This window comes from Eupeodes corollae, chromosome 1, assembly GCF_945859685.1.
Source record: "Eupeodes corollae chromosome 1, idEupCoro1.1, whole genome shotgun sequence".
Classification (NCBI taxonomy): Eukaryota; Metazoa; Arthropoda; class Insecta; order Diptera; family Syrphidae; genus Eupeodes; species Eupeodes corollae.
The window spans coordinates 211,487,583-211,503,602 of NC_079147.1; the positions used below are offsets into that span (position 1 = coordinate 211,487,583).

The following is a 16,020-nucleotide window of genomic DNA, read 5'->3' on the forward strand; positions in this document are numbered from 1 at the left end:
TTGAAAACTTTTAGTCGATAAAGGCTTAATTGTTTCTCGTTTGTCCGAAACGTTCTTTAAAACCCAATTTATTATTCCGTACTCTACTTAATATAATTGACAGCATTTGAGTATTCTAAACACAAACTTCTCAAATCAAAATTTAAAAAATAAAAAACCCAATTAATTTAAGTCAGATTTTTGTTAAAAATTCACAGAACCAAAATCCATAAAAAGCCAACATAGGTATAACTCCTTACCAAGCTCTGAAACCAATGCTAAATCCACATTTAACGGAAAAAACAAAATCTCCTGAAATCAAACTCTTACCATATTAATGAATTTTATATCACAAAGTAAAAGTCCCAATCCGACTTAGACTCAAATTAAATTCCAAAAGAAAAATCCATGAAATGTAGTTAATTCAGCACAACCACGTATGTCTCCAGATATAAATCCCAAAAACGGAATTTCCGATACTAATTTCAGAGAACTAAGATTTGAAAATTCAAGAACTCAAACTCAGCTGGTAGATTCAAAACATAATGTCCCAATATTCTATAAAAAGCGATATACACCTACGAGTACTACGTTAGTGGATTTGGGATTTCAAAGTGTAAATATTTTGATATTATGCACATTGGCACACATATATTAGAAACGAACTAAAAAGCAATCTTTGGAACTTACTCAACAATAAACGGACTTCCTCTGCACATCATCATGACTTGTTTCTCGCTGTAAACATGCTCGACTTGGTCCTGTTTTATGACATCAACTTTTCTTAAAATTTTCAATGCAAACGTCCGTCCATCACTTCTGTGCTGGACCAAATCCACCCGTCCAAACGCTCCAGCTCCCAATGTAGCTATTTTCCGCAAATCACTCAACTCTATTCCAGCATAAGTTCTCTCGAACTCCGAGCGTCTACCAGATGAGAATCGCTCCTGCGCAGGAGTCTTGTCAAGTGTTTCCCGCAGCTGTGGTATGGTGCCCAAGTAACTTATCACAGTTCTGCAAATTAAAGAAATGGAATAAAGTTGCTGAGGGAGAAAAATGTTTAATAAAAAATGCAAACCAACTCTCGATCTAGTTTTAGACATTCGGTCACTGGAGGATCTGCATAGACACTGGCTTGGCGAACATCAGCATTGAGGATTGCATGCTCTCCGAAATAATCACCCCGTTTTCGGTGGGCCACGATTTTTTCAGTGCCATCCGCCTGAATCTTCTTAATTGTAACCGTTCCACCTCTGATAATGAAGAACTCGTTACCAACTTCACCCTCACGCACTATGCACGTATTTCCAGGATAAAATCTCTGCAAAGGCAATAATATATCAAATTGATGTTTCTGAGAAAAACTGTACACAATGCTGATACCCTTTTGAGAATATCGACAAGTTTGCAGAGAACATCTTGCGAGAGGTCTTTGAGTATGGGTGACGACTTAAGGAACTGCAAATACTCTTCCTTCTCCTTATACCCGGAGACAAGCATTATATTGCGAAACTTTAACCTATCGATTTTCCACACTTTAGCTCTGGTAACAGCTGAAATCAAAAACGATTCAATATGAAGCTACAAACTTTCCTGGGAAAAACCAATTTACACATCTTACTCTTTATGGAGGCAAATCTTTTCGCACTATAGAGAATTGCCAATTCGCCGAAAACAGTGCCCGGTCCAATGGTGCCAATTATATTGCCCGACTTAATAACATCATAATATCCTTCCTCGGAAACGAAGATTTCAGAGCCCTCTTCGTTCTCTCGGATTATGTAGCTGCCTTCGTCGTAAGAAGCCGGTTGCATGGCATCAATTACCATCTCCTTTCGGTCTTTGTCCATGTAATTGTTGAGAAAGTCGTTCTTCTCGATGGCAGTTCGTATCAGATTACGGGCCCTGTCTCACATTGTAAATAATTGGAATACTTGAAAAGGTGATGAGGAGGTGATGGTCGTATCGTATAGAGTGTAGTGGTGCATCACTTCAGACAGCACATCACTTACCTGAGGGTTGGTATACTTACGATTCGTTCTTTCTAAATACTTCAATGCTTATGGGTTTCTTGTTTGATAACTTTGGCCTGGAGAACATAACTCCACCTGCGGCACGGCTGGAAGCATCAACTGCATTTTCTTTTGCCTCCTCGAATGTATCCTGAGATGCAATCAAAAGGTATATACGTTTGTGAAAAGTTTTAATTAAATATTATCGCTTTAATTTATTAAAGTTAAGTAAAAATATACCTATATACATGGTTTGGTAAGGTATTAGGTAATAAAGAAGGTTCAAGTTACATTACACACCACAAGAACTCTGCTCTAAGGCAATTTTCTAATGAGGAAATTTTAAATTTCTGTGGAAAACACAAGACAGCAAAACGAGACTTTGAACGTGCTGTGCAAACAGTTTAAACTTTTGATATCATTTTCATAACTGAGTCGTCGTGCTTGGTTCTGGTTCTGCTTTTACTGCTGCTGATGTTGTTGCAGTATAAAAGAAAGTGAAGTGAAAATTTTCAAGAAATAGATGTGAACATTTTTTCAAACAACACTTCAAGTTATTGAACAATTTTGAAATTTGATATGAAATAGAAGTGAAAGGAATTGCCGTAATTGGTTTCTAGGAACCGTTTAAGTAACAAGCCCATAGTTTTCTGAACTTCTAAACTTTTAAGAAGACAATTTTCACCAATCTTCGGCCTGTGGGGTGCGAACTTTAAGGAAAGTCAGTATTGATTTTCGTCTATGTATGAGTGCGTTCAAGTGATGTTGATTAGAATTTTAAAAGAATCATAGAGTGCAGAATGTAAGGACTTCGTCTACCTCTACTTCAAAAATCGATGATAGCACTTCAGACAGTTCAATGATACTTGTAGGTTAATATACTGTATAAACGGTAATTTAAAGGAGTCCTTTGATCAGCCTGTAATCGAGATTTTTTTAAATTTTACTTCAGTTTCGTTAAAGGTTTCTAAAGAAAAAATCAAATGCTCATTACTTATGATTTAAACTTCCGAAGCGGAAGTTTCTTTTCCTTAGTGAATATGAAATTTGAGGAAGTGAGAATTAAAAGAATTAAAAAGTCAATTTTTACAGTCGTAAATGATTGCAGTCAAATGGTTAGAGACAAAATTATTACACTCTTTTTAAGGCCGAGTGGTTGGTAATTTAAAAATCCCAATCTCTAAATGAATGAAATGAATGCAGTCTTTATATTGAGCTCATAAGAGAGGTTGTTGTTCTTGGTGTTATCTCCTTACAGACTGTTTTCAAAAAGTTCATCAGAATTTGTTTGGGTTTTTCGACTTTAGTCTCGACGTCTGCCCGATAGAAGATTCAAATCCGGACCTTGGACCGACCATTCCAAAACAATAGTTTTTGTATCTGAAAACCACTGCTTAACAATCAATGCTATATGTTTATGAACGTTACCGTGCTGTTAAACATAACGAATTGGCATGTCTGCAAATGAGTAAAGGCTCCAACAAATTTTCCAAGATGTCCTTATAAACATTTTGTTTCCTTAGACCATTTATTCTTACAAATTCCATGCCACTAGAAAGCAGTCCAAATCATAATGTTTCCTTCTCCATGTTTGATGATCGTCAAAGTATATTAAGAATTTAATTCCTTCTTCTAAGGACGTCTAACATGAGCTATACCATCTAAACCTAATAAGTAAAATTTAGATTCAACATTCTAAAGCCTATTTTTAAGAATTCCATGTATTTATTTGGGTGAAGCTTAGCAGAAGTCAAACGCGCGCCGCTTCACATTCTTTTTGGAAACATGTGGTTTTTTCTGGCAATGCATCCTCGTAGACCATGTTCTAGAAGTAGACGCGTTATGGTTCTAGGTTTTGATTCTTGAAATAACCTCTTATTTTTTCTGAAGTCAAAAAGAATCGGCTTTGCTAATCAGACATATTAATCTTTCGACTTTTGAAGTTGATTGTCCACCTTTTTTGAAAGCTGTCAGTCATTTTTTAGACTTTAATTGTACCAAATACTTTCTTTTTCGAGCAACTAAATATTTGTCATAAAACTTTCTTTGACGTTGATTCAAAGAAAAAAATCTAAAGCACACAAGTTTTTGATTGCAAATTTTGGTCAACTCTTCGAAAATTACAAGAGCAGGCAACTTTCTTAGAATATTGTTATTGTTGTAGTTAATGCTAACGGCGTATTTTTACTTTTCAAATGTCAAAAGACGATACCTTCAAAAGTGTTAGCTTTTCTAATATCGAGGTATTTCAAAATAAAAGCTCATATTACAAAACTCTGTTAAAAATGTCATACGTTTTTATTTAAAATTGCGAAACGTAATGTTATCGCCTCATTCTCATTTTCATGTTAAGAAAATTAAGTTGTTCCTATTTAATTCTGTAAGTCGCAAATGTTGGGAATGTTTTTTTCCATCGTATTTGGTATTAATTAAAAATTTTTAAGGATCAAAAAATAGGATATTTGGTATTTAAGATACATTTTATATCATCGTCAAAAAATAAATAACATTTAATATAAAATTTAAGGGTTCTAACATTTTATATTCAGGAAAATGAAAAAGAACATTGTCCACAATTTTAACAAAATTTAAACACACCATATCCTTCCATTTGTTCATAAAACTAATGCTATCCTTATCTACATATTTAATAAACAGGTGAAAATTATATAACGTATACAATTTTATTTCCCACTTTTTGAATTTTTCATGTGTCATAAGTAAAAATTGACAATTAAAATGTAAATTTATGACCTTCTTCTAACCTAGATGTAGTCACGTCAAATCCTTTTAACCGTATACGTCAATCTGGCCATTGCCTCATGTCATAACTTTAATGACAAAGTTTCCATTGCCTTTGGGATTAATTTAGAATGTCTCGACGTGTATCTTGAATATTTTTAAAGACTTTTTATGCTCAAAAACTTTTTTCGTTTCGATTGAAAGGGCCTCACATAATTTTCCATTCAAAAATCTTCTTAACACGTTAACATACTTTTAAAAGTTTTATGTTTGCCAAAGTACACCACAAGGGTAGATACATTTGTAGGCAGTGTACTGTACATAGGTACTTGACAAGCGAAAAAAATACTTAACACTCTACATTAGAGCTATAGCTCTATATGTTGCTTAAGCTTATAGCTTACCTCAATTTGAACGCCTGAATCCCTTATCATGGTAGTTGCAAGTTTATCATTATCATCCAAAAAGCCACTCTCTTTCTGCCAATTAAATTAATCAAAAAAAAGTAAATGTTAGCAAATTTCATAAATTTTATATGGATACGAGGCATAAGCAAGAATAATGTGTTCTCCTGGAAGATTTATAGCTTAAAATGCAAACTACCTGCTACCAGGCGAACCGAGCGTAGCGATGAGGTGAAAGTATAAAGGTGTACATAAAAAGCTGGTACCTTTCCACTGTCGAGTACCTATGTATTCGACATTGAAAAAGTCTAGGGAAAAACTTGGGTATTTCCCCTCGCACACATCAAAGGAACTCGCACAGGAACAGAACAGCAAGCGCTCAACAAGTGGGAAATATTTCATAAAATGTAGCGTATACCCCGTTAAAAGATGCAGCAAAGTGGTGTTGTGGTTATGCTACTTTACTAGGGTGGCCATTTCTTAAAATAACTTAAATAAAAGATGTTTTACATTATGGCCAAGAATTATTGTATAGAGAAGGGTTTGCCATTTTGTTTTAAAAATATTTTCAAGCAAGTGGCTGCCACCTCTCGAGGCGAAAAACCCAATTTTCGACTTTCATGTCGACAATAGAACGCCGAATTACTTTTCCAAAGCGTCAGTAATCCAGGGTTTGTCTGCGTACACATGTGACTCACATAACACCACAAAAAATAATCTGTAGCCGTGTTAAATGCCACGATCCTGGAGGCTTCGGCACAGGCCCACGTCTAAGACAATGCAAACCGAAGTACTATTTTATTCATACCTACTCGTAAATTTGCACGATTAGCAAACGTTGTTCTGCAGTTAGTCTTGTTATAATGAAATGGCAAACTAATTTACTTATTTAATTAAGGTGGCGATACAGTCCGGGTCGGACCTGGGCCTCAAACAACAAGCGTCTCCAGCCAGATTGGTCCATAGCTAACTGTCTCCAGTTTCACACGCCAAGTTGGTTGAGGTCTTCACCCACCTGAGTGCGCCACCTGAGTCGCGGTCTTCCTCTACTGCTCCGTCCCAAGGGATTGGATTCGAAGACCTTTCGGGTTGGAGCGTTCAAGTCCATTCGCTCTACATGACCTAGCCATCTAAGCTGTTGCACTTTAATTCTGCTAACTGTACGTCGTTATATCTTCTGCTCCATTCTCCATCTATGCATACGGGACCAAAAATCACCCGGAGAATTTTTCTCTCGAAGCATCCTTAGGCGCTCTCATCTTTCTTTGACAGGGTCCAGGCCTCAGCACCATAAATGATAACCGGAATGATGAGTGTCTTATAGATGGTGATTTTAGATTCTCGATAGAGGCCTTTACTTCTCAATTGGCTTCCAAGACGTTGTTGTTCAATGTCCTTTTTTGATGACAGCATATACTTGATCATGCCCTTATTGACCACTAACCCATCTTCTTCGTTTCCGTCGCAATGCTCAAAACCGCTCCACTGACATCACGCTTTGATCTTACAATTATGTCAATATCATCTGCGTATCCGAGGAATTGCATAGACCTTTGGAAGATTGTGCCTCTAGTGTTGACAGTTGAGTTTTGCCCAATACTTTCCAGAACAATGTTGAAGAAGTCGCATGACATTGCATCGCTTTGTCTAAAACATTTTTTGACATCAAATGCATCGGTAAGAGCTTTTTCGATCTTGATGAAGCAGCGTGTATTCTCCATCGTCAACCTGCATAAACGGATGAGTTTGACAGGGATGCCCCAAAACTACTTTTAAAACGATAAAGAGATGGTAGATATGGATTTGAAGCACCTGGGTTTTTTCCAAGATCTGCGGTAGTGTGAATATTTATTCGATAGTCTACTTTCCTGGTCTAAGGCCACACTGATAGGACCTATGATTTTGTTGACGAGCGGGGCTTCAGATATTGACATAATACGGCAGAAAGGATCTTATATGCAATGTTGAGGAGAATGATACTCTGTATTGGCGCAATTTAGAGGTTCTCCTTTTTTGTGTATATTTTTATGAAATAGCAAACTAAACTGGGCATAAATCAAATGATAGCTGCTAATTTTTTGTGTATGTATTTATGAAATAGCAAACTAAACTGGGCATAAATCAAATGACAGCTGTCAAAAAAACAAACTCCGAAAAAGTATTGTTCGATTAAAAACTATACGTCTAAAAAAACACCAAGTAGAAGAGAAAAAAAAGTAGCCTTATTTTGACCAATTTTATAAACGACTGACAGACATTGGGCCTATTGTGAATTTTATTTCATTTGTAATGTTAATTAATCGGGAATTTCCCTGGAAATAAATTTCCCTCAAATTTTTCTAAAAGCAAATAATTTCGAGAGAAACTTTGAAGCAATATTTACGTTCCACATGTTCAAGAGAGAGAAATATTACGAGGGAAATTTCTGCTTACGATATCCCACATTTTGTTCGATTTAAACAATAAGTTTTAGTATCTGAAATAATATTTTATAAAACAGAAATATCCATGGAAAAACTTAAACAGGAAAGATCACCTGGCCACTCTAGACAGGTAGCTAAAGTATACACGGTACAGTAAGAATGAAAATCTAATTTTATCTTATCGAGTGTTATTTTTTCTGTTTCAATTTGAATATCATGTTAACTTATTTGCATGTTGAAACAATGTTATTTGTACACCTTTGCGGCTACGTTGCCACCATTTTAGTATTTTCAACGCTTCGATGAAGACGACGACGATGGCGACGACAACGACATTGTTCTTATAGGGAAAAACACTATTCCGCAATATTGCGGGTGCAGTGGGAAATGTTACTTCTACGAGCTCCGACACATGGCTCAAGCTAGAAGCTCATAAAAGGATTCGTGTGAACTTCTGTTTGAGCTGCAGCTGGTGTGCCATCTTAAACGTTAGCTTTACCACAAAGCCCACCATTCGCCACCGCCAGGAGCCAGCTGGCAGCTCAGTTGCCACACATTACCACGCCGCGCAGCGCCCACGGTAAGCATCAAGAGTTGATGATTGCTTTTTCGCCAGGAAAATTTACCACCTTTTTGCAACCTGAAAACCTGGAATCCTTGTACCTTGGCAAAGAAACTCCTTATATTGTTCTTGTTTGTGTTTGAGTTGCTCTAAGTTGATGGGTGTTTGTTGTGGTTTTAAAATAAGCTGCTCTGGTTCTATATCCGCATCTAGCTATCTGCTGCTGCTGCTACTACTAGCTACTTGCTACCTGGTTCCTGCTCCTGTTTGGTATTTTCTTTTGTTCTTGTGGTTTAAGTTGCTTAAAGGTTTGTCGTTTCGTTTATACTTGCAACTTGCATGTTCTCTGTTCATGAATGAAAATCTGACAGAGTTGTTGTTTTTGTGTCTTCCTTTTTTTGTTTGTAGTGGTAGCTATTTTCTTTTAGGTTTTTTGGCTTTAGATGCTTTAGATCCTTTCTGAGAATTTCTGCAGGTATTTTGTGTGTTTTTCTTTCTCTCGTCCTTTGATTATTTGCTTGTTAGATTTTATGTTGTCGACGAGGACGAGGACGACGACGCGGAGCGACAACGACGACAGCAGCGGAGGTGAGTATTATTACGGTGATGAAAAGTTTATTAAACTGTAGAGCGAGTGATGGTGTGAAGCTTGATGACTTTTTTTTTGTCTTTGATAGAATTTTACAAGGACACCTTTTTTATGATACAACATCACCTGGTTGTTTTTGTTATACTAAGTTATGAAACAACTGGATGAATTTTAAGTACCAACCTTAAAAAAAGGCGTTGGCTTTATGAACAAATTTTTAATACTCACTGTCATTCTGTTTCCATTTTCGTAAACAAGAGATGGCTCTTCTCGTCGTGTATATTTCTCAGGATTCTAAGAAAAAAAATTAAAAAAAGAAATGAGGACATTTTTTGACACAGAAAGCTTTGTGGGTAGTAAATAATATAACGGAAATTATGACAAAATATAAATGTTCAAAGTATACAGAAATATACTTTGGTTTTAAAATATATAAAATATACGGATTAGCTTAAGTATGCATATTTTACTTATACTTTTTTCAGAAATTAAATAATTGCTTAAAATATTTAACCAACTTTTATAAGTTTTTGAAATAAATCGGATATTAGGTAAGTTAAGTGAATCAAGGAATAAGGACTACTTAGCATAAAACAACAAAACGTAGATACTCTTATGAAACAAATAAGATACAAATATATGCTACTCGTATCGAAATTTGTATTTAATACAAGTTCATTGTAAAAATATTGATTTTTGAAAGCAACTGGGCCGACTTACCTTATATTCTTATGTTCACATAAAATAGATTGAATTTAAAGGACATAACAACAATCTGCAATTTTAGGAACAAAAGCCATAAGTGATCCTAATGAGGGTCATGGCAACAAAATTGAATGAACCTAATTAGGTGGATGAGAATTTTGGTTGCTAAATTTGTAAATAAATTTTAAATAAAGTTGTTTTATTCAAAAGTTTTTTAAATACTTGTTTTTATAGTAAAAATTTATGAAAAAAAACTTTTAAATCAATGATAAAAAAATATTTTGTTTATCTTTTTGTTCGAATTATTTTTTTTAATTAAACACTCAAAAACTTCTTCTTTGTACGTCTTCTAGTTTTTAAATTAATTGAAAAACAATGAAACTATACTTCTTCTTTAAACCCAAAGATTTCTTAAATTTTACAAGAAACATTGCATATAGTAAAATTTGCACGCAACCCAAAGCTTACAGTAAGCAGAAGCAGGAGGTTACTTCATAACTCGTAGAACAAAACTCGTAGACTTTATTTGTTATATTTCCTCGAAATTGCGAATGAGCCTTATGAAACAAATGAGCTCCATAATAAGAACCGACGATATTTTGTTTAAAGTTCGGACAATTTTCCGTAATTTCTTCAAAATAAGTTAATCAAATTCATTGTGTTTTCATCGTTAAAAATAAAAATAAAATAAAGTGTAAGAAATTAAGAAATAAGTATTAAATGGACTTTATTTGGGTATCACTACCTTTTGTCTGTTCTTTGTTCATACTTAACGCATTTTATATTTTTGTTTATTTAATGTCTGATCTAAAAAACTGACCATTGTTTAGCCAAAACAATCAATCTCTTTATTTTCTGCTGCAAGTTTTTTTTTCAATATTCGTGTTTTGAAATTCTGAGGAGGATCCATTTTTAAAAGTTTTAACTTATATTTAAGTTTTTCCAATTTCTTAACTATATATGGAAAGAATTTAAGTAGAATACTTTTAAGTGATGGCTTAACGGAACACAGATAAATATATTTTGAGTATCAGTGAAATTAAGAACAAAAGTGGCAAGAGTACTGAAAAACCTTGACTGAACAGGTGTTTTTCAACGCTGGCAAAACCACTATGTTAGCTTTTCCATCTTTCCTACTATACAGCACTCTTTCCGAACGGATGGAAAACAGCATGTTCCTAAAACATGTGAATCCTCCTACCCATCTAACCACTCTTATATCGTCTGATTTAGTTAAGCAACATTGATTTCATTTTTAAAGATAACAATTATGATATAGAAATAGGGAAGAAAGTATAAAGATGGGCAGATTAAGAAGGAGAATTATTAGTGCTCAATATTAAAGATTGTTCTGGTTTGAGCATGACTGCATGTTGTTGCTTGAACTGTAAGTTTGAATTTTGAAGACGTCCTCCAACTCAAAGAATAACATTTCGGTCGATAAACGGACATAGTGATCCAAAATGTTTCGATGATGGGTGCTTCATTAAGTTTTGGATTTCTTCAGGAAACATCTCTTTTTGAGCAGCTCTGACGCAGTTAAATGTTGCGTTTTGTAACTCGGAAGCGGTAAGTAGTTCAATTAAATGGTTCATCGGGAGTTTTTTCAAACAAATATGAACAATCCTCCGGCAATAAGCGATGATTTGTACCAGTCTTTTTCAAATCGCTGAATTTCGGCTACTCTACATTGCTGATGAAAGTCTTCCATTTTGAGGGCGGTGCAACATAAACATAGGGTTATGGTGGAACCAGTCCACGCTTAAGTTGGACTGTAGATCCCTAGGTCGCTGGTTCATATCCGGCTCGAAGAACCAAAATGTTTCGTTAAAAAATGATTTTCCAACAAGAAATAAAAGAATTGTTGTTTCCTCGTTGAGGTTTGACAAAGTAATAATTTTATTAAACAAACAATGCAACATTTTAGGTATTTAGGTATTTTAAAAACAAAGAGATTACAAAATTAAAAATTGTATTATATATGACTTTTGTATATTTTCACTTCCAAGCTTGACAGGTTGTTGAAAGTATATCTAGTTGAGCCACTGTGTGGTTACATCAGTTGAGCTGCTGTACGCTTAAGGTTCTGTTCGCAACAAAGATTAATATCTTTTTCCCAAGTTTATTTAGTATTTTTTGCTGCTATGTACATACGTTATCAATGAAAAAAAAAGAAACAATAAAATCAGCCAGTGTCTGTGCAACTCCTACTATCACAAAGTTGGTGTGCACATTAAGGTTTCTTGGAAATGGTTGCTACAAAAACTATGTTGAAAATGATTTTGAATTGGGACTTTTCCAACTAAGTGTTTCAATCATTTTGAACGGAGGTCTTCGAGTACACTGCCCAGCGTAATAACTAACCTTATGCCAATCTTTTTCTTCACAAAACGGAGTGTTTAGATCTTCTTCAAAGTTCTGCCAATATTCGGAACCGAATACTTCTATCTATGCCCCAAGCCATATCGATATTCATTTGCATCAATTTCACCAGCCTAGTAAATTGATTTACATTTGTCTTTGAAAATATAATTTTGTATTTTCTTTTTTTTTGTTATAATAATATACAAATTATTTGATAATATTTTTTTCTTTTTTCACTCATTTTAACAAATCAACACAAAATTCTGAATTCGCTAATGTTTTCACTAAATATTTTGATTCGATAGAATTTGACGTTTTGAGTCCTTAAACTAGGCAACATTAGCTTATAATAATTTATCGATAACCAAGTTCGATAATGTTTTGAAATTTGAAGCGAATTGACAAGTATTTAAGCTCGCTTCGCTACTCATAAAGAGGGCACATATCTCTAAAAATGAAAGATTTTTAATGGCCGTCAGTATGTTTTTCGTAGCAATAGGTCCATCGAACAGTGGTGCAAATCTTTACATCGTTTTGTACAAAATAAGATATTTTAACTTTAAATCATTTAAAAGGGTGTGAAACCAAGCTTTCTTGACGAAAATGCGTGCTTTTGGTATTGAAAAATGGTTTCACGCCTGAAATTCACAAAATAAATGCTGGTGTACCTCAGGGCTGCGGTTTGTCTCCGAATTTTTTTACTCATATTCATGTTTGTCTGCCATTCCTAATCTATCAAACTTTTTCGCAGATGACAGTACCGTCTTTTCATATTCGGTTTTAGAGTAACATCCTTGTCCTTCGAATGTGGAATTTCAACTTATTAAATTCCGATCTCGACAGCATTGTTCAATGCGGAATTATTTACAGTGTAGATTTCAATGCTTCAAAAACTCAATCCTGTCTCTTGTCGTTAAAGCCACTTTCCATGGGTGGCAATTGCCACTATCAGATCAAATCTTATGGAATAATTACATATTCGATGTTGCCTAGGATTTCTCCGAGGACGGTGCAAAAAAATATTCACCCCTCCTGATCTGGCTGTACTTTACAAAGCCTTGTACAAAGCTTGAATATTACTCGCATATCTGGACAGGTGCCCCAAAAAACAAATTAATATTTGTTGGATCGAATTCAAAAAAGGATTTAAACAATGTAGGTGATTGAATTATAACCGAATAATATACATCACCTGAACACCGGCGCCGCCAAAACAACGTATATAGAATTTACCAATTGAAATTAAAAATCGACATTGCGAAAGGTAATTGATACTTTACCATGTTATTGTTAATACTTTCAATTGCTTAAATTGTGAATGTATGTTTCACCGAAGCTTATTGTACAATATTGTTAATATTGTTTAGGAAATCAATAAAATTAAAATAAAAAATGAGTTTAACTGAACTCTTTTTTTTTGACGAAGATAAGGAATAAAATGTTCCTGTTTGTGTGCAAATTGCTAGTTTGCTTAAATCGCTGAAATGATGAAACCCAATGGTCCACGAGTGGATGTTATCTCGTTTCCTAATTTTTGTTACTTTTTATTCTTACTTTCTGACCCTTTTCTGAAGTTCGTTTTGGAGGACCTAAACTCTTTAATTCTATAGCAATATTCTTTCATTTTATATTAGCTGGATCCCTGAAAAAGCTTTTTTAGCAAGTTAAACATATATTTCCATTAACTGGCCCAATCTGAATAATTGGAAATAAGTTAAAAAATGTATACCTTACTTAGAACACCGATATCTTCATTTAAAATATATAAATACAAAATATTCAGAATGAGTCAAAAAATTGATAATTCATAGTCACAATGCAATTTAATAAATCTTAATATTAATTTGATAGACGATCTTCTGAATCAAAGTGAACTTTAAAATCCAAATCCTATTGGAAAATGATTGTAATTTTTTTCCAGTAAATGATAAGAAAACAAATATAATCAGTCAAACACAGTTTGCTGCTTTTTATTTATGATGTGCTTACATTCGCACCTCATTTACAAATCCGGAAATGTCATTAAACAGTTATTAAAGGTTATTATAGTTTAAATTTGTATGACGAATGTTATAGTAATAAATTGACAATTTATTAATTAATACTGAGTAGTTTATTTTTTTTTCGAATATAATTTATGAGCGAAGAAAATCTTCTGATTTTAAATGTGTAAAGTCACGAAGTGCTGATAAAAAATGTATCCTTTCAATGATTATTGTATTGTATTATTATTTAAAGCATTTAAAGTAATTTCTCGCTATACTTCCTCGAATAATCTCTTCAACCATATGTTTTTGTCTATAGAATACCTAACATTTGAATCACTCGTCAACTATGTTCGAAATGATGGAAAACCATTAGCTATGGATTTCCAATGATATGTTTTTGAAACAGCAATATCACTCTAATATACACACGATATTTGAGTTGGTCCACCACAATGAGGTTTTCATCCAATTTTAATTAAAATGCCAGAAGATAGAAAAGAAAAAGAAGAAAGATATTGCAAACCATATTTTGCCTCAAAAATTGGAATTTCTAATGAATCAATTTTGTCTCCAATATTTCGTATCAATGTAGTTAAAAAACAGCAAACATTTGAATGAGGAATTTTTGATGATGGACTGTTTTGCGAAAAGCCCACATATGCAAAAGTTTAAAAAAATGTTTTTACTTTATTATTTGCTATAAAATGGGTTTTCTAATAAGAGGTTTTAATTTTGTTACACAAAAAACTGTGCTTATTAAAAGAAATATGGATTTTTACTTCTCTACTGAATAAGAGGCCGCTGTGCCATCAATAATTAAAAATAATATGACATATCCTTTCCATGAAATTTTCAATGATTAATTCGAATATTTTGCGGTTGTATGCTCAAAAACTTTGCTAGCTAAAGCTTAACGAAAATTAGTAGTTTCTTTAATAAATTGAGTTCTGTTAGGAAAACCCGTATGTAACTAAGATCTTGAATCGCTGTTGGGCCATTGGCCTTAAACTTCTCATTCATATTTGTTTGTTATTGAAAGTCAAATTATAACAGTTTTAAAGACAACAACTACATAAATATCGTCCTATTTGAAATAAAACCTCTTATTGGAAAAAACCTTTACAACATATTTGACTGTGCAGTTGATTTTATGTTAATAACTTGATTTCTTCTTCAATGAAATTTAAAAGCCGCCAGCAATAAAATTACATTTTATTTATTTTTAATCTTCAAAACCTAAAACTTGATAATTAAAAAAAAGGTCCTTAGCATTTTCCCACAAATGAAAATAATTTCAAACAATTTGACAGGTGTATCGGTGGCCTTAGGCTATTTTATCGAATCTCATCAATGTCATGCTATGCACACCTTTACTTATCTCAGAAGTGTATTTTTATTATTTCTTGACTTCAAAGGTTATTAGAAATGCCCGAAGCTAAAATAATACAAACAACAATCAATCGTATTTTCTTCTATAGATAAAACTATTTTCTTTAAAAACAGATACCTACATACATACATCTTGTAGACTACATGGATGTATATGCATATCATTTTTCTTCAGGAGGCCTTAATTATATAATAACTGATTTAAATTGACAAATTCCTAGAAAAAAACAAAATTCCCTCAATCAAACTTTTTAAGATTTTGAATAATTTTTACCTTCGAATAAATACACGCACACGAGCATCGCATCGTCGTCTGTGAAAACATAACATCATGCTCCGCATATAAAAATAAAAAAAAAACCCATAGATTCTCCCGAAATGTCAAAATACAGTACAAGGATAATAAATATCTATACATGCATATACAAAGGTCTTGCCAACGGTAATTCAAAGTTAATTTCCGGTATCATGGTAGCAATGTTTCCGTTTTATATTATAAATAGGATAATCATAAATTCTCCACGAAATAAAATATTCCAAGAAAAATAAAAAGAAAAAAAAAGGAGAAATAATAATATAATAATAATAAAAAGAAACTCATTAAATTCGTTGATGATTACTAAATCTTGGAATTGATAGATACCTACGTAAAAACATAACCATCCATAATCATGGCACCGCATCGCAGTAAAAGGATATAATCTAATTATAATTACCCAGAATTAATGAAGATTAATAGCATAAAAGGCACAAAGAAAGAGTAAGATACTTTCTGTTTGAATTATCTTTTATTGCGAAAACAAAAAATTAACCTTTGGGTGTAAAATTATACTGTCAGTGCAATCAATTTCGCCAGATGAGAT

The 16,020-nt window shown here is 33.5% G+C and overlaps 1 protein-coding gene across 1 annotated transcript in view; it reads right to left on the reverse strand.

Moving 5' to 3' along the window:
• The window catches only part of LOC129940306 (cGMP-dependent protein kinase 1), a 29,478-nt gene that overhangs the window by 1,251 nt on the left and 12,207 nt on the right, over positions 1–16,020 (reverse strand). The window contains exons 2-8 of the mRNA XM_056048605.1: positions 8,940–9,005; positions 5,138–5,212; positions 2,012–2,142; positions 1,601–1,884; positions 1,363–1,532; positions 1,062–1,300; positions 670–993 (exon numbers count right to left, since the gene is read on the reverse strand). Coding sequence (XP_055904580.1) covers positions 670–993; positions 1,062–1,300; positions 1,363–1,532; positions 1,601–1,884; positions 2,012–2,142; positions 5,138–5,212; positions 8,940–9,005 — 1,289 coding nt within the window. The remainder of the gene's footprint in view (positions 1–669; positions 994–1,061; positions 1,301–1,362; positions 1,533–1,600; positions 1,885–2,011; positions 2,143–5,137; positions 5,213–8,939; positions 9,006–16,020) is intronic.